General features: G+C 43.2%; 1 protein-coding gene across 3 annotated transcripts in view; it reads left to right on the top strand.

Moving 5' to 3' along the window:
• LRP4 (LDL receptor related protein 4) overlaps positions 1–26,383 on the top strand; it is an 84,906-nt gene that overhangs the window by 17,251 nt on the left and 41,272 nt on the right. For all 3 annotated transcript variants that reach the window (XM_074824037.1, XM_074824038.1, XM_074824039.1), the window contains exon 2: positions 23,783–23,929. In XM_074824037.1, coding sequence (XP_074680138.1) covers positions 23,783–23,929 — 147 coding nt within the window. The remainder of the gene's footprint in view (positions 1–23,782; positions 23,930–26,383) is intronic.

Consider the following 26,383-nt stretch of genomic DNA (forward strand, 5'->3'; position numbering starts at 1 on the left):
TTACAGTTTACAGCCTGGCAACTTCCATTTATTTTAGCATACTGGATTATAAACTGGTGCTTTAGGAGCTGTGCACAATTGTCCTGAGGTAATATCTTGCCAGATAAGATCCTCCAGATTGCTGGGTCTAGTCTGATTGAACTGGAAGGAGGCTGCAGGCATGACGCTCTTTTCCTTCTGGAGACTTGAATCTCTTGGTTTTCAGGCCATATTACAAGGGCTGTGTGCCTCAGCTTTGGCCTGGCCAGGGTGGAAGCTAGCTAAGGGGTTTTGCTGAGGGCAGGGAAAGGAAGGAAAGTTGTCCTGTGTGCTCCCCAACATCCTCAGCATCTTGGAGCACAAGAAAGACACTTTATAATGCAAGCTGAACCAGTTCTGATGGTCTTTCCCAATTAGTTACATCAGAAAGGCCAAGGATCTTTACTTCTTTTACTGATTTTTCTTTCTTTTTTTTTTTCCCCCTTGTCTTCCCCCCCCCCCCCCCCCCCCCCCTTTGTCTTGCTTTCAGTTCACCCATCTGCATCTGGTCTTGCCCAGGCAGCTGCTGCTCTATTTGTATGTTCCCTGGGGGAGCTCTGGTGCTCCTTTTAAGATCTCCTGTTGCTTTGGGAATTCACCTTTTAGACATGGTGCTTCATTAGCCTCTCTCATTTATTTAGTACTGTGAGAAAAGATTTCCCCTCCCAAAAAGCAGAAGAACGAGTTTCCAGCGGCATGTGCTTGAGAGAAGAGTGTCTTTATGTAAATAGAGAAGGTTTAAAAGCCTCCTGTTACTGGCAAAGGAGTGGCTGGGGAGTTTTTGAAGGAATATTGTTCGACCGAGTTGGCACTAGGAGGTCCTTGGGAGGCGAGGGCTGGAGAAGTCCCCCCTGCTCTTTCTCACCCAGGGAAGGCTCGCTCGCCGGCGAGCAGCCGCATTGCCTCTGTGCACCGTTGCCTCTCCTCCCCTTGCCTCGGTCTCAGCACAGTCGCTTCTTTTTGTTGCTGCTCGTTAGAGAAAAAGAGCCCTTTGGGATTTTTTGACCATCGGGTTCTGAGTTTCCTGGTTTGCTGCCCCTCTCCCCAGCTGGGCCTTGTGGGAGAGTCATCCCCTCTGCAGGCGATGGTGGGAACGGCCCCAGCCTCACTTATCACCAGTGACAAATCAATGGCAGCCCAGCTCTGGAGCAGTGGGAGGCTTCCCGGGCGGATAAAGGACTCCTTGCAGCTCTGACTTGTTGCCTTAAATCTAACTGAGGAAACCTTTTCATTCTCTTCAGCAGTGGCCCCCTCCCCTCTCGATTTGTCTTGGGGAAGGTGGCGGCTGGTGGAAGGGGGGCACTTGGGGAGCGGGGAAGCATTGGGGTTTGTAACGGTTTTTCTGTTTCCCTTTCACAATAGTCTGGGTAGTGCATGCAGAGCTGGGCTCACAAAGCCTCCCTGAAGTGCCCAGAGTCCCGCAGAGCTCCTCACAGTGCAAGTTTGCTGTGTGTATTCCTACCAACAATACAGCTGGGCCCCGCAACAGCCTCCAGCTTTGGGCAAATATTTCTACAGATTTTCCTTAATCGCTTTTGAGGGAAGGAGGGTGAGATGGGCTTGAGAGGTGGAAGGGAGAAAGAAAATTTGTACATGCAAGGGAGACGAAAATAGAGATGGGTGGAGGGATTTCTCTCTGGCTTCTGCAGTCCAGGCTTCCAAAGGGAGCCTTTGTCAGCATTCAGAATCCACGCAAAAGCTAGAGAGGGTTTGGGGGGCATCAGTGTTGGATCTGGGGGAGGAGGGAGATTTAGGCAGACAACACATAATGGTTTGGGCTCAGCCAGTCTCCTTTTTTTGTTTTTCCTTTAGAAGGAGACATTAGCTGACAAGCCCCTTCTGGGTGGTTTCATCCAAAGCGTTGGTGTAGGCTGAAAGCACGGCCTTTTCTTGTGCTAAGTATGTCTAGCTTGTTTCCGCTTAACTGTGCTATATTTTTATGCTCGACTTGATGTTCCCTCTGCCACCTGTGAATTATCTCTCAATTTCTAGTTTATTTGATCTGTGTCCCAGCTCCAGATGTGGAAGAAATCAGAGAAGTGATGTGTCTTTAAAGCAAACTATTGCAACCTGTCTGATAGGTTTTGGCCTTGGGAGTTCCTTGAGCCCATTACTGTAGTCCTGGGATAGTCAGGTAAGCTCATATCTATGTGCTGATTTTGTTCTCCGTTTCTAAAGCTGCAGTGGAGATACCTGAAGAGCAGGAAACTGCTTGATTGTGTCAAGAAAAGATCATATGAACCCACTTCTTATGGGGAAAAAGTAACCAGGCCACCTCCTTTAAGAATTCCTTTCCATCCCTGCAGGGCTGGCAGCAAGCTTGGCATGCCCACAGTTTGGGGCTGAATTCTTGCATTGGCTAAGCTGTGTTGCATCCATTATTTGCTGTGTATTAGAGATTCAAATGTCGTCTTAGACCTGGTGCTCTTGTTACGCTTCTGGCACCATTCCTACTATAACCTTTGTTCCAGATGTATCATGTCAGAAACTAAATTAGGACGGGAGGTGCTTACCTGTGTCTGTATTCTCCCAGAGCAGGGAGTACTCTTGCTCTAAGGTTCCACAGATGCTTTACGCTGAGCCTAACTAGGGGCTGCACATACGGAGACTGGACTTCCTGAACTCCCTGGCCAAGGCCTGGCTCATCTGACATTTCCAGTCAGTTAAATCCCAGCAAAATTTCCGAATTGAATCCAGTCTCCAAGTGATTGGCAGAATTTAGTAAGTAAAGGCTTACTTTGTGTCAGTGTGTAGGAGAATACGCAGGATGAGGGAAGGCAAGACTGTTGCGCTATGGTAAAGCTTGCAGCAAAGTTCTTAGCATGGATATAGCCAATGCTTTTAAATAAGGGACATTCTTGCCTCTCATTTGGAGACGAGGGTAGAATGAGAGTCCTTTGTAGGAAGGAATTGCTAATATGTCAAATACAGACCTGAGACAAAAGAATGTACGTAACTGTCTTTATGGAGATTTTCAAGCATCCTTATCCTCACTGGCATCTGGTGACTGCTCCTTTCTTCTACATTATTCATTCATTATACAATATTTGTAGAAGCATTCTATCCTTAGAGCATCCCAATTACAAGCGAGGCAAGGTTTGTAGGGAGAGAGAACAAATTTAGTTGGAACAACTAATATGGCTGGAAAAACAGACAAGCTTTTGGGAGCAGTTTCTCCTGAGAACTGAAATAGAAGCCTAAGTCTTTAAGTGCAAGTTGAGTACAGTTGCTTTGAGTTCAGCTTGACTGTGTTAGTGAATTAGAAATTCAAGAGAAGGTTCCTGATGCATCTGGAGCAGAAGGGAGATGATGTGTGGGAAAGGAGCGGTGCCATAGGGGCCAAGCTTACCCCAGTCCCTACTTGGATTTTCTCGTTCTTTTCAGTTGATTAAAGTTTGACCAATTTATAACTTTCCAGGCTGAAACTTGAGGGAGAGAGACAACTAACTGTCTGTGAAACATCAGTTAGAGATGATTCAGTGAGTTTGGAGAATAAGGATATAGAGAAAAATGCTTTGTTTTCTCCCCCCCACCCCCCCCGCCATGTTTGAAATCTTGCCATAGTACAGAAAATCTTGAGAATCTTTAAGCCTCCTATGCTCCAGAAATACAAAAAAGCAGAAGGGGCTTAAAGATTCTTTGGTTTCTCTGAAATTCACCCATGCATGGTGGAGTTGTAAATATTTGAAACTTGGTACTTGTATGTGCTGAGCGGGTGCTAAAAAGCCTGTCAGCAAAAGCCTCTGACTCTCTGTGATGGACATCGATTGTCCGCTGGCAAGGCTTGATTTGAACAGGAGCTCTGCTCCACTTATTCCCCAAAGCAAAGGGTTGCAGGGGACCTGTAGTCTAGATGATGCTTTCTGAGAGGCTGCCCTCTGGGCTCAGTGAGGAGGAGGAGAAGGCTACAGTAGGCTGTTTCTGTGTGATACGATACAGTATTGAAGATTGTGTTTCAATGCAAGAAATAACATGGAGTCCCCTATGGAGCTGAGCCTGTCATCCCACAAGGCCATAGAGCAAGTGTGCAACACCAGTGCAGCTGTGTGATGCCAGATGCTGAATAATACCACCTGTCTGCCTGTTCAAATTCTTCCAGGTCAAAAAGTTAACCCTTCAAATTCTTGAAGGGTTAACTTTTTGCTAGCTTTGTTCCATCTGGATCACTTAGCTGCTCGTTTGCAATGAGCTTGCACCTGACTTAAACTTGGGTACATGTAGGCAGCGGGAATAGAGAGGAAGGTGACTGTGTTTGGACCTGATTTGGACCAGGTTTGAAATTCTGGGCATTTGGCGGGGGGGGCGGGGAAGGAAAAGTTTAGGAGAAAAGAGTAGAAGAGAATTAGATTATGGAAGTAGGGGAGTTTGTTAAGAGACCCAAAAAGGATGAGGGAATATGGGCAGGTGGAAGGAGGGTTCTGTGGAGCAGGTCTGAGATGGGACACTGCCTTGTGCTCTTTTCCTGCATCTAGCCTGTCTCGCTTGCTCCCAAGTCCCACTTTTCTGTAGTGGCTCACCCACACAGCAACTTGTGTCTTCCAGGTTCTTTTCTGTTGGCTGTCCTTTTTCTTAGAACAAAGGGACTTGAAAGTTTGAGAGGCCTGAGGCTGACCTGTTTGGCACTGTTTTGCTTTTATACCACCGGTGTCGCTCCCCTTTCCTTCTGTTGTGTTTTATGAACATCCAACACTTCTGCAAACCATTCCTTGGCTCTCCAGGTTGGACACCTAGGAACAGAGGTTTCTGGCTTGGGACTCTGGCTGTCTGAGATCTATAAAATGGAGCTGATGAAACCATTCACAGCAGTAAGATATGAAGACAAATGAATCTGTTTATGGACTGTTTGACAGCAATGAATACCATATAATAATTTTACATTCACTTCAGGACTTTGTGCTGCAAGTAATGTGGGGATTGTGTGGTGTCATAAAGTGCAAAAGGGGCCTGTTAAAAGCTGTGCAGGTGAATTTAATTCTGGCATTTTGTTAAAGCTTTTTTTAACTGCTTATAATAGATTTTAAATGTCCTGTGTAATCAATAGCAGCTGGACTTACTTTCTTCTGAAGCAGGCTGTAGAAGATACTATCTTTGCCAGAGTGTTGCTCAGTTCTGCATACTGGGAAGCAACCCTTTTAAAGTCTCACCTGTAAAAGTAGATTTACTAAAATCTTCCAGGTTCTGTAACACTACACCTGGTCCCTCATTTCCCTTCAGTGGAGAGAGCGCTGGTGTTGGGGAGTCATGATGTGTATCTTACCATGCTGTTCACTGCTGCCTCTGTGGTTAACCTGTTTCTCATGGACCATTCAATGGTGCCTAATTTTTTACACTTCCACATTTCCTGCTCTGCTGTGGAATATGTGTGTGTATGTATCTATGTATATACTATGATACTATTTTTTCCTTGAAGTTGTCCCGTAGCATTTCCCTCATGTTTCTGCTCCTTCAGGAAGAGGAGATCCAAGTCTCTCGGAACACTGTGCTTGCAGCCTCTTTCAGCCTCTTTTGACCCATTCCCTGGTGAATGAGAAAGTGGAGTAAAGGCCACAGGTCTGCACATGAAAAACACAGGGAACATGAGTTGAGATCCATGTTAATTTCCCCCCGGAAGCTGCCTCTCTGTAATTACAGTTCCAACACCCTCCAGAAGAAAAGGGCCCTGTCCCCCCAACAGCCCCCCTGGCAAATTTGATGCTCCTTGCAGCAGGGAAACCAGGCGTGGAGCAGAGCAGGTCAGCTGGGGCCTGAGAAAGCTTCCCTTCTGTGTCTTCATTGCAGGAGGGGGGTGGGGGCTGTTCCTCTCCCCAACCCCCTTCTTGCCCCTTCCCCCAAATTGCCCAAGTAAATACAATTTTATTTTATTATATTGCTGCTGATCTGCTGTTGTTTTTCCTACAAAAAAGGTGGAAGGGGCAAGAAGGAACGAAAGAGTCTGGCGACAGGAAGAGATGAATTGGTGAAGAATGACACTGGCAGGGACTATTGTTCATTTTAACGCTGGAGCCGGAGCAGAGAGAAACGTTCACACGCCATTCTTGGGCATCCTGCTGGGCAGGCTAGGAAAGGGGCATTCCAGCTGGTCATGAGATTTGGCTGGACAGATTGAATTGGGCTGAATAGAATGCTCGCCGTTTTTTATTATTATTTTTTTTTTCTTATAAAGAAACCCACTGATTAATTGCAGTGGAACCCGATTAAAGGGAGAGTCTGAAACCCACATAGACATTACAGACATAAAGCTGTCAGCCTACCAGCGTGTGATAACTGGGCCTTAACCCTTTACAAGGCTTATGGGGGATGGGGATGCTCACTGGAGTCAGCATTGCTCAGTCTGTGTTTACATGTTTGTGTGAGAGAGGACTTCTGTCATTTGGGGAAGGAGTTGTGTGCACAGCAGGAGACCTGTAAACAGACTGTATCTCATGAAGGACAAGTGCTTGAAGAATGAAAATAAGGTTTAGGGATATTTTGTTCGAGGAGAAGTTGTATGGGGATTTGCTCAAACATTGCTGGCTATATTTTGATAGTTTTGCAGAATTTAACAGCCTGTGTCCATATCTGTCTTTCCTTCTGTGCAATCCTGAATGTGACAATAGCAAAAAACTGTGAAGAAACCTGTGCATTTCCACAGACTCCTTGGGGATTGTTGCAAACGAACTTGGTAGAAACATGAATACCCCTGTGGTGGATATAACATAAAAAACCTAGGTAAGCATTTAAAAGAATGCTGTAATCTGTGTGACAACAAAGCTGTAGTTCAGCTGAATTTGGGGACTGATGTGGAGATTGAAAGCAAACGGACAACTTGGACATATATTATCTCAGCATTGATGGGATAAAATTTCAAAATGCTTAGAGACCCCTTTCTATGAGTGAAAACTCTCATTTTCATTACATTGCTTTCATTTCAAATGTGTGGGGAAAACAGTCCGTGTTGTGATACTTCTGGTTTTCTTTAACCCATTTTTTTTACTCAGCTGATTTTGTGTCTGGGCATGGTTGAATGCCCTCTGCTCATTCTCTTGCTTCTTTAATACCATGTTTGTAGCTTGCTGCTTCTGTCAGGAAGCACAGATGATTTATTCATATAGACACCTCAAGCTTTGAAAGGGGTTTCTGTGTTGCAGGGTGAGGATACTGGGGGGGGGGGGGGGGGGGGGGGCGCAAACTCTCTTGCCCCCCAGCAATGTTCAGCTTCAAGTGTGACACAGTAAAGTGATGGCACATAAGATCTCTAATGAGTGCGCTCTCCAGTCGTTTTGTCCTTTTCTACAGCATCCTGTGTAAATGTGTGCCCACTGGCTCGGAAGTGTTTCCGTAGAGAGGTGGAAAGAGTGGAGATACAGTTGGAGCAAACAAAGGTCCTTTGTGGGCCCTGGGCAGATGACAGAGGGATTGCTTTTTGCTATCTAAAGCTTCTCATTCTTTCCAAATCATAGAATCATTTAGGTTGGAAAAGACCCTTAAGATCGAGTCCAACTGTTAACCTATCACTGCCAAGTCCACCACTAAACCATGTCCTTAAGTGCCACAACTACACGTCTTTCAAGTACCTCCAGGGATGGGGACTGCACCACTGGACAGCCTGTTCCAGTGCTTGAGAACCCTTTCAGTGAAGAAATTTTTCCTAATATCCAGTCTAAACCTCCCCTGGTGCAACTTGAGGCCATTTCCTCTTGTCCTGTTGATTGTTCCTTGGGAGAAGAGACCAACACCCACCTCGCTACAACCTCCTTTCAGGTAGTTGTAGTAAGCAGTAAGGTCTCCCCCTCAGCCTCCTCTTCTCCAGACTAAACACCCCCAGTTCCCTCAGCTGCTGCTCATAAGACCTGTGCCCCAGACCCTTCACCATCTTCGTTGCCCTTCTCTGGACAACCTCCAGCACCTCAATGTTTTTCTTGTAGTGAGGGGCCCAAAACTGAACACAGTATCTGAGTTGCAACCTCACCAGTGCTGAGTACAGGGGGACGATCCCTTCCCTAGTCCTGCTGGCCACACTCTTTCTGATATGAACCAGGATGCTGTTGGCCTGCTTGGCCACCTGGGCACACTGCTGGCTCACATTCAGCCGGCTGTCAACCAACACCCCCAGGGCCTTTTCTGCCGGGCAGCTCTCCAGCCACTCCTCCCCAGGCCTGTAGCGTTGCCTGGGGTTGTTGTGACCCAAGTGCAGGACCCGGCACTGAGCCTTGTTGAACCTCACACAATTGACCTCGGCCCATCGATCCAGCCTGTCCAGATCCCTCTGCAGAGCCTTCCTACCCTCCAGCAGATCAACACTCCCGCCCAACTTGGTGTCATCTGTGACCTTACTGAGGGTGCACTCGATCCCCTCATTCAGACATCAATAAAGATATTAAACAGAACTGGCCCCAGTGCTGAGCCCTGGGGAACACCACTTGTGACCGGCCACCAACTGGATTTAACTCCCTTCACCACAACTCTTTGGGCCCGGCCATCCAGGCAGTTTTTTACCCAGCAAAGAGTACATTCATCCAAGTCATGAGCAGCCAGTTTCTCCAGAAGAATGCTGGGGGAAACAGTGTCAAAGGCTTTACGAAAGTCTAGGTAGACAGCATCCACAGCCTTTCTGCCGTCCACTAAGTGGGTCACCTTGTCATAGGAGCTTTCTGAGATGGAAGTTGCTGACCTTACTTTTTTTGTCCTGCATCTCTGGTCATTCCCATCAGAAGCTACCAATGCAGATTATGGCCTCACTGGCTTGGCCTCACAGGAGGCAACTGTCAAATGGGGGAGTCTTCATGTTCATCTCTTTCCTATTGGGAAAAGGAGAGGAGAAAAAAAAGTAATGGGAGTGTTTTTAAACTCTCTCTGATAGACATTTGTATTAGATTGAGTGTTTGAGTATTCAGGGGAAGAAGGGCATTGTGCTAAGTCCTTACAATTCATCAGTAAAATGGAGAACAGCATGAACAGGCAGGATCTCGCACTGTTTTCACTGCATCCTCTTAATGAAAAAAGAGCCTGCTGCAAGAGCTGCTACTGCAGGCAGCTGTGTACCACTCCCTCCGAGAACATAGGATCTGTCGAGATCCCAGCCAGGGAGACTGGAAATATCTGCCTGCTCTTAGCTGACCAAGGATAAGAGTCAAGTTTCATCGTAACTCAGCATTGACTTAGCTACGGAATAACAGTTCCCTCAGCTTCTTATTCTGTATTTTGAACATGGAGAGAGGAGGGTAGATGAGAACCAGTGTAGTTTCAAAAAAACCTATGAGCAAGTGGGACAAGTCTGCTGGTCATGCAACGAAGTGGGGGGTTGGATGGGGGAGTCACTTCTGCACAAAAACCTTCTTACGTGTTGCTCACTTCACATATATTGCTGCTTCTTTCACTTTCTTCTGTTTGTTTGTGGCTTCCCCTCCTTCCTCCTGCCACCTACTAGCCCTGCTTGTAGTCCTTTCCTGCAGCTCTGTTAACGTTTAACAAATTTCCCTCCAGTTCCTATGTTTCTTTTGGCTGTAGCTCAAGGCAAACTCCCCAGATCCAAAACTAATTTAGGGCTCTGAGCAACAGTAGCATTTAAATGTTGGCTTTGTGCCATCAGGCGGGCAGCCTCTTCACTGAGAAGAAATCTAATTCCAGTGTTTATTAGATCAACAGTGGCCTCAGGGCTGGACTTCCTTTAATGTTGGCCTTTTAATAATTGTAAGGCTAATACAGGAACTTGGGAACCCCCAGGAGGGTCTCAGGAGCCTGGCTCTGACCTTCTTTTTGGGAAGCAGGACTTGGATCCGACTTAATTTGGGTCAGAGAGCGTAGGGGAGCAGACTGGCGAAGTGGAGCAAGAGGTGTTATTTTGACTTCCCAAGCAGTGTGTGTAAATCCTTCCACGTTTGTGCAATGGTGACTTTGATTTCCTGCAAGTTTGTTTTAACGAGCTCTCTGGGGTAAGGACCTAGGTAGGGCAGGGCAAATTGTGTCCTGGTTAAGAAGTGGACTGGGACTGGGTAGGATCTGCATTAATTTCTCAGTTTGGCCACAAGCTCTTTGGGAAGGCACTTAGGGCTCAGGTTTCCAAGCATGAAGAGTGCCTGTGGTGGGAGGTATGAGTACTTTGAAATACCGAGAGTCAGGTCTTTGGCCAGATGTGTAACGATAGTTAAATGTCTAATTTTCCACTGATTTTGAATCACTTAGACACCCAAATACTCACAGATCCGTGCTGTTGGGCTTTCATTTTCTACTTCTGAATTGAAGATAATACTTCCCAGCTTTTAAGAGGTGTTGAAATTGTTCATTAGTAGAAAAAGGCACTCTGACACTAGTAGTGGAGGCCACGGACAAACCTACGAAGATGTGGGTCCATAATTAGGCCATTTTGCTTTTTGTGTATCTTCCTCCCCGTTCCTCAGTGCTGTTGCTATTATTTCATTGAAGGTGAAATGCAATGTGAACAGTATGAAACTGGCTGTAAGGGATCCTCTGGTACCTTTCACTATTGCAGGTAATTTTTCTGGAGTGCAAGTATGAATGAACTGTGGAGCTTGCGGGTTTGTAGAGGCGGTACCTGAGACTTCCAGTTGAAGCAGAGAAGAGTTTTTGTGACCACTTTCTAAGTGTTGCAAAGGAGTCTGAAGTCCAGGTGGGAAGTGTAGGCTGGTGTTTCATGAGCTGCCTAGAAAGCAAATAAATGTGGGTGGGCTGAATAGGGGCTGATGTATGGCATAGCTGCCCTGCAGTAACCCCAACACTGGCGTTCTTGTTTTTCCTGTGGGCAATTCTATTGGAAAGAACTTATCCCATCTGAGTCCGTAAAACATACTTGTGTTAAGCTTGTGTTTCTGAGTGCACGTGTGTATATATATGTGTGTGTATATATATATATTAAAAAAATGTTACTGGTAAAGGTTTCTTTTTTACTTTTAAGTTAATCCAGTTGTCTGGTAGGCAGCACAGTTGCTGTGATGTCTCTGTGGTTGTGTGGTACCTCTCTCTTTGCCAGGCCCAACCCTGTTCTTCCAGTTCAGTCTGGCCAGTTAATAATTGCCCCTTTGCCCCTCATCCTCTGAGGGCAACATAATATCATGTGTGGTGTTATTTTTTAGAAAACAAGGTACAGAACAACTCTCTTTGTCCCAAGATAGCTCTGTTTATCTTGTGGTTTGTGCTTTTGAAGTCCTCCTGCCTGTGGGATTGCAAAAACGAGCTTCTACCTCCTTATTGCCACAAAACCACACTGTGTATCCTATCCCATCCCTGGAGAACTCCTCTGCTAAGCAGAGCTGTTGTGGTTGGCTTCCCAGTCTCTTGTGTGGCAGAGAGCTGGAAAGCTACAAAGCTCAGATGCTCCACCGCTAACATGATGATGGCCTCTTTATAGAAGACCAAAATAACCTCCTTAAAATGACCCTGGTAAGAGGACAGTCTCTGTCTTGTCCAGGAACCTGGCCTTTTCTGTATCATGCCATAATGATGGGAAGAATCTGACTGCAGCCCACAAAAGCCAAAAAGGGCTTGGAGACAGAACTTGTCTCCTTGCACTATGTGCCTGGACAACTGCAGTCCAGCTAGAACATTAGGTTCCTGAAAAGGAGGACTTTACAACGCTTGCATTTTTATCTCCTGAAAAGAAGTGTGTGACTGTCCACGTTGATGTGTTCTGGGACTGATCAAGACAGAGGAACTTGGCTTTTGTCTTCAATAGGTTAAATGAACAAAAGAATGTTCTGGGTTCTAGTTTTGGAGAAAAGTTAGGCATATGCTCTGAAGGGCAGGATGTTCTTACAGCTAGTCCAGTGCCTGGAGCATCTCAAAGATGAAAGAGGCTGGCTGATAAGTAAGTTTGTCCCACAGGAAATTATCATATTTCAGAGAGCTGATGCAGGGTGCAACCTTGAAGGTCAGGTCAAAAATGTCTTCCAAATGTGCTGTGAGCAAGGTTATGGGTGCTTTGTAAATCCAGAGAATGCTGGACAAGCAATGATGCAGTAATTAACAAAGGTTGTAAGTGGTGTGGAAGAGGAAGCCAGAAGCTCAAGAAGCTTCTGAATCTGAAGAGAAAGGAGCCAATTTCTTAGAGAATCTGTGGTAAGGAGGTGGCTGGATAGGATCCTTTGTGTTCTGAATTTTCCCAAGTACATTTATTAGGTTTTAATCCTTGCAAACCAGATTGAAAAATACCACTTTTAGTTGTTCTTGGTTTCCTAAAGCCTCTGAGTGCTACTTTTCAAGCAAAGACGGCAGTAGCGCTTCCTCCTCTTAGGTGTCCCCTTTTGACCACTCCATTTTCCTTTCCCCCTCACCCCAAGACAGCTTAGCTTCTTGTGAAGCTGCAATTAAACAGGTGCAGTCTGTAGACAATAGATTAAAATAAATAGGCATTAATTTCAGTTTTTCTTAATGCTGTGATCTGTAACTGGTTCTTCAGTAGCATCTGCCAGAGTCGGAGGCCATTACTCTTCAAGAGTATATGCAGACAAGATGTATAGCTATCCTATATGAAACTGAAAACTGAATTCCTTTGCTTGTTTTTTAGCTCAAGTCAGGTTGAGTTAGTCCATGCACAGTGAGGTGACAGCTATGTCTTTCTCAGCTGTTTAAGGGATTTGGTGAAATCCCAAAGATGCTCACAGCTTGGAAGAGGGCATGGCAGGAATGGGAGCAGGAACAGAATGAATGTTGGAAAAGTACTGGAAGTTTGTTTGCCTTAAAAGTTAAGACTTGGGTTACTTAAACTAAGGGAAGTGAAGAAGAGGGAAGAATGCATGGATGCAAATGAAACCTTTTGTTTTCTCATATTGCTGTTATGAGTGACAGATGCCAAGCTGTTTTTCATTAGGTGTTGTAGGCTGCTGGCATTAATCTCCATCCACTGAAGGGGGAGGATTGCAAAACTTCAGAATTTTTGGAATAGCTCTGAAGTTCTGATTCTTTCAGGTCATTTCACAGAAGTGACAGAGCATATCCTTGCTGTGACTGTAGTAAACCTTGGGTGCTCCTGTAGCTGAGGTAGTGTAAGGCTCACTGTAGGATGATGGCTTCAAGTATTTTACTCTGCTGCTTTTGCTGACTTTTGCAGGTGGATTGCAGCGCTGTGCCATTGTGATCTACTGCCACCAAAGCCCAAGTTAACTAGTTTAAAACTGACTTGTGTGGTACACTTGAGGGACAGCAGGGATTGAAGCAAAACTTTCACAAAACGCTCTGTAGCGGCAAGAGCAGGGGTCTGTTCCTAGGGATGTGGTGGGAGCCTGCTTTGCCCAAGTTCTTCCTTCTGAAAGCACTAAGTGGCAACATTTGATTAAAGTCGTGCTTTGCCTTTAGAGGAGTGGGTGCACTTTGATTGTCCAAAATTTTGAAAATGTGGTTATGGATCTCATAGCTGCCCCAAATTTATACATCACCTGCTATCACAGAAATATTCTGTAAGGTGCATTTGAATCAAAGCTGCTTAGGTTTTTCCATTTGGACCGTTCCTTGTATTCTCCAACAAATGCTAGTAGTGCTCTTATGTCTTTGTGCCTCTTTCCCTTTGTTTCCTCATTTTAATTTATTTGCATTAGAGAAGGGTGACAGAAACCCATCTGTCTATGAAGTAATGGAAAAGTTAAAGGCAAGCTTATGAAACTTAAAATACCAGTGTCTTCTGCCCTGTAACTGGGAAAACAAACTCCAGTGTTTCACTAGTCCCTATCAATGTCTGTAGCTTATTTCCATGAACTTTGATATAGTAGAAGGATTTCTGTCTGCTCAATGAGCTTTGTTCTCAAGAGCTGTCATGCTAGTGAAACTCTTTGGTGACTAGGGTAGGTGAAATGTGTCAGAAGTACCTTTCTCCTGTGGATTATCTCTTTAAAACAACAGGTTGCTTCTCTAGCTGGCAGTTAGCAATTGTCTGGTATCCTGATGGTCTCCTGGTAACATTTCTGCTGTTGTGCCATTATTTTCTAAACTTTAGTGTCCTCTGTACTGTATGATTCATGATAAATGAGCAGTAAATTGTTCATAACCCTTATGGGACAGGAAAGGATAGAGGTTGTTAGAGTGTGGTTTTTAAAAAAAAATACAGTGAAAAAACCGGAAAGTTATGTGATGACTAATTCTTGCAAAGCATGATGCAGGCTTAAGGTAGTATTTTAAAGTGTTTGTCTAGCATGTGTGTATTCTGAAAGGGTTTGAGTCACGTAGTTCTGCCTGCCAGGCCCTGGTGGTCCAGCTAAACATTTCCACACTGTTCTAGAGTGGATGATGATATTTCTGAGTGATATTATGCAGCAGCAACCTTTTATTATTTGGAGTGGTATTTCATTTCTGTTTAATGTGCTTGAGTGGAATGGTCCTGCATAATAAGAAATTTAGTGCTGTGCGTGAGCACTTTTTATCTGTCCCTTGGATTCTTCGTTTTAGTTCTCTATTGACAGGAGCTTGCAGCTGCGTAAGGAACCACTCCAGGCTAAAATCAACAAAGCATGTTTCTTGATGGCATCCTTCAGGTATCACTCTGCACTTCATAATACAATACGGATGAAACGCTCTCTGCTTAAGAGAGAAAATCTACAGGTAATGAAATGCCAAGGCTGAAGGGATGCTTTTAACATCAACAGGAGGAAAATTTCACAAGGTGGGAAACATAATGCTCTTGCTCTTGAGAATCCAAGTTTATATGTAGGAAAAATGAACTAGTTCACAGAGAAATGTAAATGCATGGGTTAAAAAGATTTAGGAGGCTGAATCTCTTCCAGGAAGGACCTTGGAGGTGAGAAGCAGAGTGTCAGATGCATATACTGCAGCTCATGACTTTCTGTGGTCTTTGTTTTACCAAAGATCTGTTAAGGTGAAAACAGATGCTCCCACTACCTAATGTTTTTGAACACACTTGTAGAGAGAATGGGAGATCTATCGTCTTGAACTGTGATCTTTTGAAAGGCTCAAAGCCCCTTCTAAAAGATATCTATTTCTATTGACATTGGATATGACACTTAAAGCAGGCTGTTACAAGGCTGATACCGTGCTTGGTTTCTTGTATGGTAGCAGTGATTGGCAGGCATGCGGAGCTACAGAACAAAACTTGCATTTTTGACTCATCTGTCAGCTGCAAATGTTTGAGGGAACCTTGTAGTTAGGGAAAGTGGGATGTTTGCCATTTAATGGCAAGGAAATATGCAAAAGGCATCACAGCATGGTCACATTTCAGCCAAAAGATCTGGAAGCTAGAGTTGAGATGTTTTACTGGGTTCTTAAGGAGTAGTTCTGGTGTTACCAGGAAAGAGCTGCATAGGAATCTGAAGGAAGGGCTGGGGGGAAAAGTCACTCAGATACAACTTTCTCCTGTCTAGCCTTGCCTGATAGAATTCTGCAGTTCCTTGGAAATAGTTGTCATCTACCTGATACTTCTTGCCTGCCTTTGGATGGGGACTTTGGGCTGAGTTTTGATGTGTTTAGCATGCTTTGGTGGTTGAAAGGTTCCTGTTTCTGCACTGGGATTTCATGGGTTGTCCACCGAGAGCTATTTCCATAGGCAACTAAGGGGTTGCTCAGGAAACGGGACAATAAAAGTCCTATTTAGAAAAAAAAACCCGCACAGAATTGATAGTTGTTGCCTTTTGTCTGATTTCAAGAACAATATAGTCAGCAGGGGAAGAAGAAAAGCCACAATAGTTCATGCTTCAAACAGAATCTATCTGAAGTCTTGAGGGAGCAGTGTGCCATAACACACCTTTGATAAACATTTTGTTGCTGTGGTTAGAATAGGTTGTTTAGTTTCCCTATCAGCCTCAGTGAGAAATTCAATCTTACACCCCAGTTCTGCACAGGGAGGAAGTTTCTTCTTCCTCCATGACGTGACACTTACACATATTTAGCCTAAAGTAGTTTTTGACTGCCATATTGTGTCATAACATAAACCAATGGCTAGCTTGTCTTTTATTATTGCTCCTTGATTTCTCCAGGCATTGCTGCATCCCAGATTTTTCTTTTCATTCGAGTATCTGTTTCAAATTATTTTCCACCAGATGCACTAGCTTTTAAAAAAATTTTTTTTAAAAGATTGAGTCTTAATTTCCTGCCTATAATTCTAATCTTCTAAGGTCCCTTCTATATTATTTCTTTTTCCTCTGTGGTGTTTGTAGAAGAGTATTTCCTATTTTGGTATCATTTGCAGGCTTCTTTAATATGATACTTATGCTCTCTTCCAGATCATTAATTAAGTTATTTAATGGGACTGGATCTAATGCTGATCTCTGTGATACCTACTAGCTGTCTCTATCCCCTGCAGCTTGACTTGCTGCCATTTCTCATTATCTTTTGTTTATGGTCCTTCAGCTGATTTTTTTGATCTGTGTGTGCTGGCAGCCCAGCCAATTTCAATTAGTTTTTGACTAGGATTTCATGGCAATAATACTGTCCCTTCAGCTGCACCTCCTGTTCAAAGACTCTGGATATGTAGAAACACACATTAAACCTTAATACACTGTACTGATGTAATAGCAGTATCCCCACTTCTAGAGGGGAAGAAGTAACTTTGTCAGATGCTGGAGAAGATATGGATAGAGTTAGGATGAGTATCTAGAGACCTCAGTTAGTCATGCTTATTGCAAGGTGTTTGTTTATGACTTGAAGGATTTGGGAGAAGGAACTGTAACAATTACTTCTTGATCCTTGAGTCTTTTTATGTTCAAATCAAATCCTTCTTCAGTATTTCTTTTTTAGTAGTTGTTTCTATAAATGCTGTCCTATGCCCTGGGTACAGGGTGAAGTTTTCAGTGGGGTTGGTAGTCTTTACTTCTGTGGGATCAGAATTGGGCCTCAGAGACTCAAACATGTTTTTGAGGGCCTTGTATCTCTTGACCCATGCAGTGTTTCTGAAAATAGGGCTTCTGTTCCAGTCTCGCTCTACCTCATGCATGCACCCATTGCACCAAACACTAACTCAGTTTGCACTGTTGTTGTACCTCTTATTTTCTTTAGGTCCCAATTATCAGACGCCCTGTGGAATTTCTATTCCTTTTGCTTCCTATTCCTTGTGGTCATATCATGTGTAATATTTTTCAGGTGTAACCTGCATAGCTGTCCAGTTTAATACAAGAACTGAAGGGTGGCTGTGCTTGATAGTGTGCCTCTCCCTAGAACTTTTTTCAGCATGTGTTTAATTGGGAACCAGCTCGTTCAGAACTGAGGTATCCCTGCTTTTGCAAATTGAGAGGGGAACCTCTAAGCCTGGGAAACTTTCATCCTCACTTGGAGACTTCCAGAGTAAGCTGTAATGTCTCTGACCTCTCATTGTCTTGTTGGTGTGGTTTTGTTGGTGTTTTGTTTTCTTTTCTTAAATCTTACTGCTATCACATTTTTCCTCAAACAAAACTGAAACAATTCTGTTTAAAGCTTTGAAAACTTTTGGGTTGCTCTTTCTAGTGAGGTTAATTTTACTCTAGTCAGGCATCGAATACTTGAAAACCACGTGGGTACCCAGTCAGAACTGCTTCAGATGCTTCCATAATGGGAGTAAAAAACTGAGAAAGCTCTGTTGGCTTTTATCAGCGCATGGTGCCCCTTCTGACATCAGACTGTTGTGCTGTAATGTTGCCTTTGCTGTGTCTGCCAGCAGAGCTCTGGGCTGAAACAGTGGTCAGCAAATCTTTCTTCTAAAGCTGGATTAACTGTACTTTCCTTCAGTGGAAACTGCTATTTGGGTAAGAGAGAGGAATCCACAATTTTCATTTTCCCTCAAGATAGGCAAGAAAAGAAAGCTGAGCTGCTTTCCTGTAGAAACACTCAGGGAAGTGCTGGATGAAGAAGGAAAATCTATCAACTGAACTATGTTTAAAGCTCTCTGAAATGTCCAAGGTCTGCCCTCATCAAGGCATGTATGCGATGGGAATGCATAAGTGAGCCTGGTGTCTGACACAGGCCTTCTAACAACAGGTGTGCAAGGTGTTAAAGAGGCTATTAAAGGCTACACTACAGAATTAACTAATTTTAACCCCCAAAAACCAATCAGATGCTCATGGGTTCTTAAAATACAGAAATAAGAAATTAAGTGCATCTGTTGAAACCAAGGCAAAATATTCTGATGCTTAGTCCAAATTTGTTCGAAAATGCTTCTGGTGATACCCTTCTACATTTTCTCCAGGTGAAAAAAAATCACAGGCTTATGCCAGTCACTATTAGGACTTTCTCTCATTTCCCCTTTAATTCTGTTATTCATATTCCAGTTCTTCTACACAGTCCTGGGTTTCTTCCTCTTTGTCACTGTAACTGTCAAATATTTGTACTGTATTTTCATACCTGCTCAATATCCACTTACACCTGTGCTCTGGCAGGGATTTTTATATGATAGGATTAAAGTTATAAAAGCTAGTACTGTCCTCTTTTTGATTGTGTCTCTTGTAGTAATGAGGTTGCAGAAAGGTCTCTGCCTTCCATTGAAGATCTTCTGTAGGCCATGAAATGTGGAGTTAGGTGCCTGTCCATGGAGGGGAAGGAACCCAGGTCCATGTGTCAGTCCTGGACCAAAAGGGTGATTGCTCTTTCCAGAGGCTTCTGGTTCAGAATTGAACAGTCTGTCACTGTGAATCATGCCAAATATTTTCATAGTTCTGGGTTTTCTAAACCTGTTGGTGCTATTTTCCTTGCAGTATAGAACAACTAAATGGATACTTAGCCATGGTTAGCTATGCTACCCCATATTACAGCTACCTGCAGAATTGCAGGGTGACACAAACAAACTAATGGCTGTGAATTTAATACTACTACTTTAAAAAATAGCAGAAATAATTTCTGTATTAGGATGAAAGGGAAAAGATGTAACTAACAGGGTGGCATGAAGTGGAGGGGTCTCTTACTTACATAGTCAGTTCTTGGTACCTGGAAAGAAAGAAAATGTGGAAAGGCAGCATAGTGTTGACCATAGATGCCAGAATCTTTGGCAGTTGTTCATGTGGTATTCTTGGTCAGTATCCATTTGAGGAAACTTCATCCATATTATGGGACTGTGAGATTGCTACAATGCTGCCAGGGCCTGACAGAGCTGATGGACCCTGAAGAGCAGAAGAAACTTGTTCATCTCAACATAAGAAATTTTTTACAATAAGAACAATCATTCACCGGAACTACCTCCCTAGGGATGTGGTGGAGTCCCCATCGCTATAGGTTTTCAAGACACAACTAGACAGGCTGCTAGATAATCTCATCTAGGCTCCCCTTCCCACCTGGTCCCCTTCCAACCTGGGCTGTTACATGATTCCATGTTGAAGCAACAGCCTGTATAAGGTTGAATTGCTACAAAATAATGGTAAGAGCTGCCATCTGTCATTATCTTTACTGAAAATAGAATTAGCGTCTCACCTTTCAGAAAAAAAGCATGCCATTGGGATTTAAAAGCAACAGTATTTTCACACTCCTGTAGAAATCTTCTGTCCCTAACAAAACAAAGGCTACAGAGTTCAGTTTGGTAATTATTCTGTCTACTTAAGCTTCCTTTGTAATGTCAGTGTTTCTGTGAATCTGTGGCAAATACAGGGCTGTTATGTAATAGCTCTGAGAGTTGCAAGTGACCTCATCAGCAAAATGAAGCTTTGTATATTAGGTTTTTCTTTACGGGCTATATTATCCGGCTGGGGGCGGGGGTAAAAAGCAGAGTAACAACTTATTGTTTAAGCAGCCCCACCCACCCCCCACAAAAAAGATGTGCAGAAATAACTGGATGGTTATTGACTTTTGCTTTTCAGCCAGAAATGACATAACTGTTTTGCCAACTCTAGACATAAAATTACAAAGATCCTAACTATATTTTTAAGGGGGGGGGGGGAAACCCCACCCTCTCTCAGGAGACATTTCATTTGTCAGATAAACATGAAGATGGGGAGGCTATTTGGAAGGAATCTGAAGAAACTGAGCATACCATGCTAAATTTAAGGTGATGGCAGATGTTAAGTATGAGGCCTGTGTTTAGACTGACTTCCTGTTTTTAAAATCTGGAGGCTGTTTTTATAATACTTTGCTATGAAAATTGTTTGGTTACTGGATCCTGCTGCTATTGCATCTGGAGGGAAGCAAACAACAGACAATGAAGATGATTTTTTGTTGCTTGTACCCATGGACAAGTGAGAGAGTAGGAAGAAACTTGTGTGGTGGTCACATGAGGTATCAAGAGGGGCCAGGAAAGTTGAGGGGTGTCAGCTCAGCACCTGGCAATGCCTCTGTTTAGCTTTTGTGTACAGTTTTGTGTATATTACATTGTTAAAATATGTCAGGTTTTTGACTCCTGCATAAGCAAAATGATTTTTGAATATAGAGGTTGATAAAATGTCCAAGCCTGCAGCGTGATGGAAAGTCTTAGGAAAAACTTTTGTCATGGTTAAGCCCAGGGGTACCTCTCATTGTTCCTGCTCCAGAAGAATGTGCAGAAGTGTAAGTAGATATGTCTGCTTTGATTGTTGGTCCAGTTGCCTGAACAGCATGTGCTGACTTCCGTCCTCTTCCTGGATCTCTGACTAACTGGGATTGAAATGTGACACTGAAGGTTTATGTTGCGCGCTTGGTTAGTCTTCGGTCTCATGCTCCCTATGTTTAATGAGAGCTCGACGTTAAAGACTAAGTCTTCCATTGAGGCTTCTTGCACCAAGTGCACTACTTCCGCTTGTCTGTGAGGGAGTTGGAGAAAACATGCTTCTCATCTTTATCCTTCCTGGCCCTCTACTGTTACAGATACAGTTACAGGGTAATGTCACTGGAGCTCTGAGCACTGGGAAATAATCATGGGACACCAAGTATGAAATACTATCCACACTGAAATCATTGAGAAAATTCCTGCTGCCTGCAGGAGGTCCCAGGTTTCTTTCAACCTGTTCTTTTTGCTGAATTAAGGCTAGTCATCCAGTATTGGTTCTTCTGATACTGTTTATACGTTGGAATTAGTGTGCTCTCTGAATAATAATAATGTGCTTTACTTGTCCAAGTGTAAGACTAGGGTAAATCATGATTTATAAAATGCATCATTATAATGACTAGAAGGTTAGCTACCCTGAAAGTCACAAATTGCAAAGCATTAGACTCACAAAGGTCATAATTTGGACTAGTTAAGCAAAGTATGCTTATATAATAGTACTACAGATGCAAGCTAGTGCATATGGGAGAGTGTTGGTATCTGGTCAACTTCCAACAGTTTCTATAGCATGGTAAAAACGCAACCAGAGATGATTGAACATAGCAGCTTTAGTGAGGTGGGAAGAACAGATTTAATACGTGTGTGTGTGAATATATATATAACCTGACATTAGTAGCAACTTCTGAAGATAACCGTGTGACAATACAGCAGATTAAGTTGCAGTTTGCAGATTGGGACAGCTGCACTAATTCTTGCTCTGCGGTTGCAGAGCTGTACCTCCATGCTGCTATTCAGGAGCTAAAATAACTCTCTTTTACTTTTTTCCCTCTCTCATTTGTGCTTATCCAAAATAAATTATTGAATATATTCCCCTAGTTTAAGAATTGGTTGCCTTGATGTTTGATCCTTTCCTGCTGGTGAAGCTACCCCAAGACATGGTGGAGCCTGGGCAAGATAGAACCGGACGCTAGTACTTTCATATTTGTCTTTTTCTAGGGTCTTGGTATACTCCAACAGGAAGGGTTATTGGAGCTTAAGGTAGCTGGGATAAGTGCTTTGGGGTACTGTTGAGGATAATGGTAGAAAAATTGCTTTTGAAAAGGTGATTTAAACAGTAGGAACCTTGGGTACAACATACAGCTAGTTCTGCCTTTCTAAATAGTGGTAGGCAACAGCAGAAGGTGGATTTCCTGTGCTGCCAGTTTGAAGGAACTGGTTTGATTTTGAGGGAGGTTTTTAGTTCTTCTGAATTTCCTTGTGTTTATTTCTAATAGTTGGATATGTTGCATAGATGATGCATTGCTTTTCCTTAGGGATGGCCGTGCTGCTCTTTTTGCCTTCTGACTCTACATCACCCTCTTGCTGTCTTTTTGAGTCAGCCTTTGCACTGGCCATATCTGTAAGTCCTTTGAGGATCTGACCACTCTGCCCTCTGTCATTTGCCTTTCCTTCTTTCTGTTCCCCATTCACCTTATGGTCTTCCCGCCTCTATCCCTTGTTACACCAGATATTGGCCGCTTTTTCTAGCATATACAGTAATACCTTGAGATGTGTGTTTTCTACTAAACCTTTTAAAGACAACTTGTAGTGGAGACAGGGGAAAGAATAAAAGGTTGTTACACCCGTGGCAGTCTCTGAAGGGAGATCCTGCAAACATTTTGGTTGGCCCAATTCAGCAGCTTGTGGATGTGCTTGGAAAATAGTTTGTAGCAAGGCCTTGCAACCTGCAGTGTAGCAGTTGGGAGCAAGCAGCAGAGGCTCTCAGAAACCTCCTCGGGCAGTTTTGTTGCAGAAGAAACTTATTGTGGAATTGTTCCTCAAGGAAGAAGTGCATCCCCTCTAAACTTAAATCTTAGCTTAACTTGCACAAGTGGATGTCTTCACTGGAGAGAATTGTGCTGTTGAGAAAGTTGCAGAATAGTTACATAAAATTTGGTGGATACTGCTTTTCTCAGTTAGAATGGAAAATAAGGACGTTATGAGGACTGTGGGTTTTTTGGTGTGGTGTTTTGGTTTTGTTTTTTTTTTCTGAAGTTGCTACAGCTCATGGTTCATCACAGATACACTTGGTGTAACAAATGGGATCAAAAAGTCTGCAAATAATTCAGGATGTATGTAACTACTGCTCGGGGCAGGTATTATCCTTCTATACTTCTTGTCATCTATTGTTTAATCTGAGAACTTCAGGTTTGTTTGAATTGCAGAAAGAAGGAACTATGCAAAAAGAATACAGTCACAGACTGGGGGTGTTGATAGATAGAATAATCATTTGTTTACCAGTAATATTGATTATATAGATTGTCTAGCTAATGTCAGACAGAAGTTCAGGCATGACCTTTTCCTTTTCAAGAGGTGGGCTATAGCCTGTTCTTTCTCAAGGCAGAGATTTATTAAGAGAACATGTGAGATAATATCATAAAGAGTTGTATTTGCACAGGGGTGAGTGTCAAGAGTTGTGAAGAGTATTGTTCTGTAGCTGGGAGAGGGGAGAAAAGGGTTGGGAGCTAACTTTAAGGCTGGAAGAAAATGTTTTTATCAGATTATATGGTGACATTTGGACTGCATTTCTTTTGGTCAGTTTGTAGAGTTGAAAATCCTCTTCTCTTGCTTTTATAAGTCAGTTATGCACAGGATAACGTCACAGTTCAATCTCTACAGGTAAATAAGGATGTATTTTTTTATTTTTCTACTTTCACTGGAGTCTGAAATGTCAAAACCAGTGACATGTAAAAGGTTTTACATCTAGAAAGTTCAGGGTCTGGCAAAGACCCCAGATAACTCTCTGAAGTAGACCCTTTGCTGTCCCTTCTGTCGTGGTGTCAGAACTAAGTGGAGCAGCAGCAGCACTGTGCTCTAGGAGAAGCCTGAGTTTGTAAAATAAAAAGGGTGTTCTGATGCCTGGGATTCCTTGAATTTGATTATGACTAGTGCTGAGTTATTTTTCAGCTAACTGATTCCCAAGTCTCTTTTTGGCAGGTTGCTATTTGCTGTTGCCTTCAAATAGCCCTATTCCAGGAAGCTCTGCAGAGTACCTATTTCAACAGTGTGAGGGGGGTGAATGTTTTCCTTTGAAGTAGAGTATGTGTTCATACCTAAAGTGTGTACGTGGAGAAAAACTCTGGCGTCACTTTAATGCATTTACCCTAAAATAGACAGATCTCTTCAAAATACCTTTTTTCTTTGTTTGTTCCTTTACAGATGTTACAAGTAGCACCGAATGCTCCTGTGGACGTAATCATTTTACATGTGCTGTCAGTGCTTTTGGTGAATGCACATGCATCCCTGCTCAGTGGCAATGTGATGGAGACAATGACTGTGGGGACCACAGTGATGAAGATGGCTGCAGTAAGAATACTGTTCTTGACTAGTGTTTGTGAAAATTGAATGTCTTTTTCTCTGCGGGTGCTTCTGTTTTACAGTCACATCCTAGTTTTTATATAGCAAATGTTTAAGACTGTAGATGACATACTTTTGACTGACTTCAGTACTCGGAGCCTAACAGAACCAATGTCTACTGACACAAAGCACAGTGAAAGCCCAACTCTGCCTTTTGAAGCTGGGTTTAGATGGCTGTTGGATGTGAATGTTTTAGAGGGAGAGGAAGGACAGAAGGAAGTGCCTCTTTTTCCCCACCTTTGCAAAAGCGCTGTGAACTAAATTATATGGTTTTTCTATAAATATTAATGGGAAATAAGCAGTTTGAAGAAGTGTATTGAGGGTGTCTGCCCTCTTAAGTAATGTTCTAGTTTCTGTCCTGGCTGCCCTATGAAGGGAGGGAAAGGTAAGCACTGTAATCAACATTCACTGGTCTTGGGATCTGCTGAGAGGAGTTACCTGGCAGCTACCGTGTATTTGCGTAGCCTCAGCATCTGTGTAGCTGAGCCCAGCTAGGTGAGAACTGATACAAAGTGTCACTCTTAGTGGGTTTAGCACCATATAAATGAGCAGAGAAAATCTCTTTCCCTGGAGCCACAAGTAAGTTGCTTTCTTATCTCATCTCTTTGGTTTCCACAGACTGTGGTAGAATTGAAGGCCCAATTTTGTGGAACTCCTTTCCCGAAAGTTTGCCTAGAGCTGAAGATTTAAGGCTTCTGTCAGTGAACATGATTGAAGAATTTATCTTCTTCTGTTGGATGTTTCTCTAGCCTTCCCTGATTTCCACTGTTGACTGCTGTAAGGAAAGGAGCTTTCTTCATCCATGAAATATTGTTTTGGAGGATCTTTTCTTCCTTAAGTGTGGCAGATCTCAACCCAACTTTGTGCAAATTTGTTTTCTTCTCACTTCTTGTTTCCTATGTTTTTGCAAATAGTAATGTGGAAGACCTTGGGTGAAAACGGTGTTTTGAAAATAGCTTACCTCCAAACTGAGGTGATCAGTGCTTAAAGGTTTAAAGAAGATTAGTGAAAGGGTTATTGGGCTAGGAGTGACCTTAACTGGAGAAATCAAAAGAAAGAGGAAGGAAAACCTGCATGTTTACATCCAATGGAGAAAAGTGCAAATTTGAGAACTTGCCATGCTTAAGAAAGAGGAGATGAGGATCAGGGAACTGAAGAAATAGTATGAAAATCTCAAAAGAGCAGGAGAGAGGAGGTTGTACTCAACTGCATAGGTTGAAAAAGGAGAAGTTGATAAGAATGAGGGGCTTGGGGAGGTAAGGCATATCCAATAATTAAACTGGTTTTGCTGGCTTCTTACTGAGCACAGAGGAAGGTGCGGATTTTTTTGGTAGGTTTTTGTGGTGGTGGTGGAAGTTGGGGGTTGTTTGGGGAGGGGGGGATTTTTTTGCTATGTTGTTTTGGTTTTAGGGGGCGTGGTGTTTGTAAGGAGAAGTCATGCTTCACAAATCTATTGGAACGCAGTGAAAGAATCAGTAACAATTTAGACAAGGGATACTTGTTGATAAGGTCTACTTTGTACTTCAACAAAGTCCGGCAACAAGGGTTTTTAAGCTAAGCAGGCATGGTAGGATTAGGGGGCAGGAGGGATAAGACCTTCCATAGAACTAGCAGGAGGTGGTTCAAAGCTAACAAGAGTTGCTTGTTGATACAACATATACTTAAGCTGTGGATCTCCTTGCCACAAAACATTGATTCTGAGACTTCAAACATTCTCAGAAAGCAATCTGACAAGTTTATGGATGTAAAATCCACTGAGGGCTGTTGGAAGATTAATATGCCACCTCTTGTTTGGGATGTCTTTGTATTGCAAACAGAGGCAATTTGTCTTCTGAGGAAGAACGTTTACTTGCATGCTATGTTCTTACACTCTTTTCTCAGCATTTGCTGTTGCATTGTGTCTCTCTCCATGGCCTGGGCAAGAGGAAACTTTTGGTCTTGCATGGTAAAGCTGTAGTTATGGTGTATCCCTAATATATTGAGGAAATCTGGCCCATATGGATTTGAATGGAAGCTGTGCAAACTAGGGACTAGCAGTGAACTGTGATCAACCTGCTGATACTCTTAGGCACTGGAGGTTGGGAAGTATATAAAGTAGAGGCAGAGAATGTAGGAACTGGGTTTGACTTCTGCCTGCCTTTAATTTACAGTTTCTAACAAGGCAAAGGGAGGAATAAGACTGAAGCAGAGGGAGCTGCCTAGAAAACAGCACGTGTCAGATGGGAATGCTTAAACCTCTTGTTCAGAATATGACTTGTGCTGTAGGTCTCTGCAATTTAGAGAGAGAGGTAAGCTAGCGTGTACAGAGGAGTGTAGGCTTGACTAGATGGGAGGGGAGGTAGAAAGCTCCATTTATACAGAGTAGAAAAGTAACTCAAGGGAAAGGACTAAAATATGAGCTGC

Source organism: Strix aluco, chromosome 4 (assembly GCF_031877795.1).
Source record: "Strix aluco isolate bStrAlu1 chromosome 4, bStrAlu1.hap1, whole genome shotgun sequence".
Taxonomy (NCBI): Eukaryota; Metazoa; Chordata; class Aves; order Strigiformes; family Strigidae; genus Strix; species Strix aluco.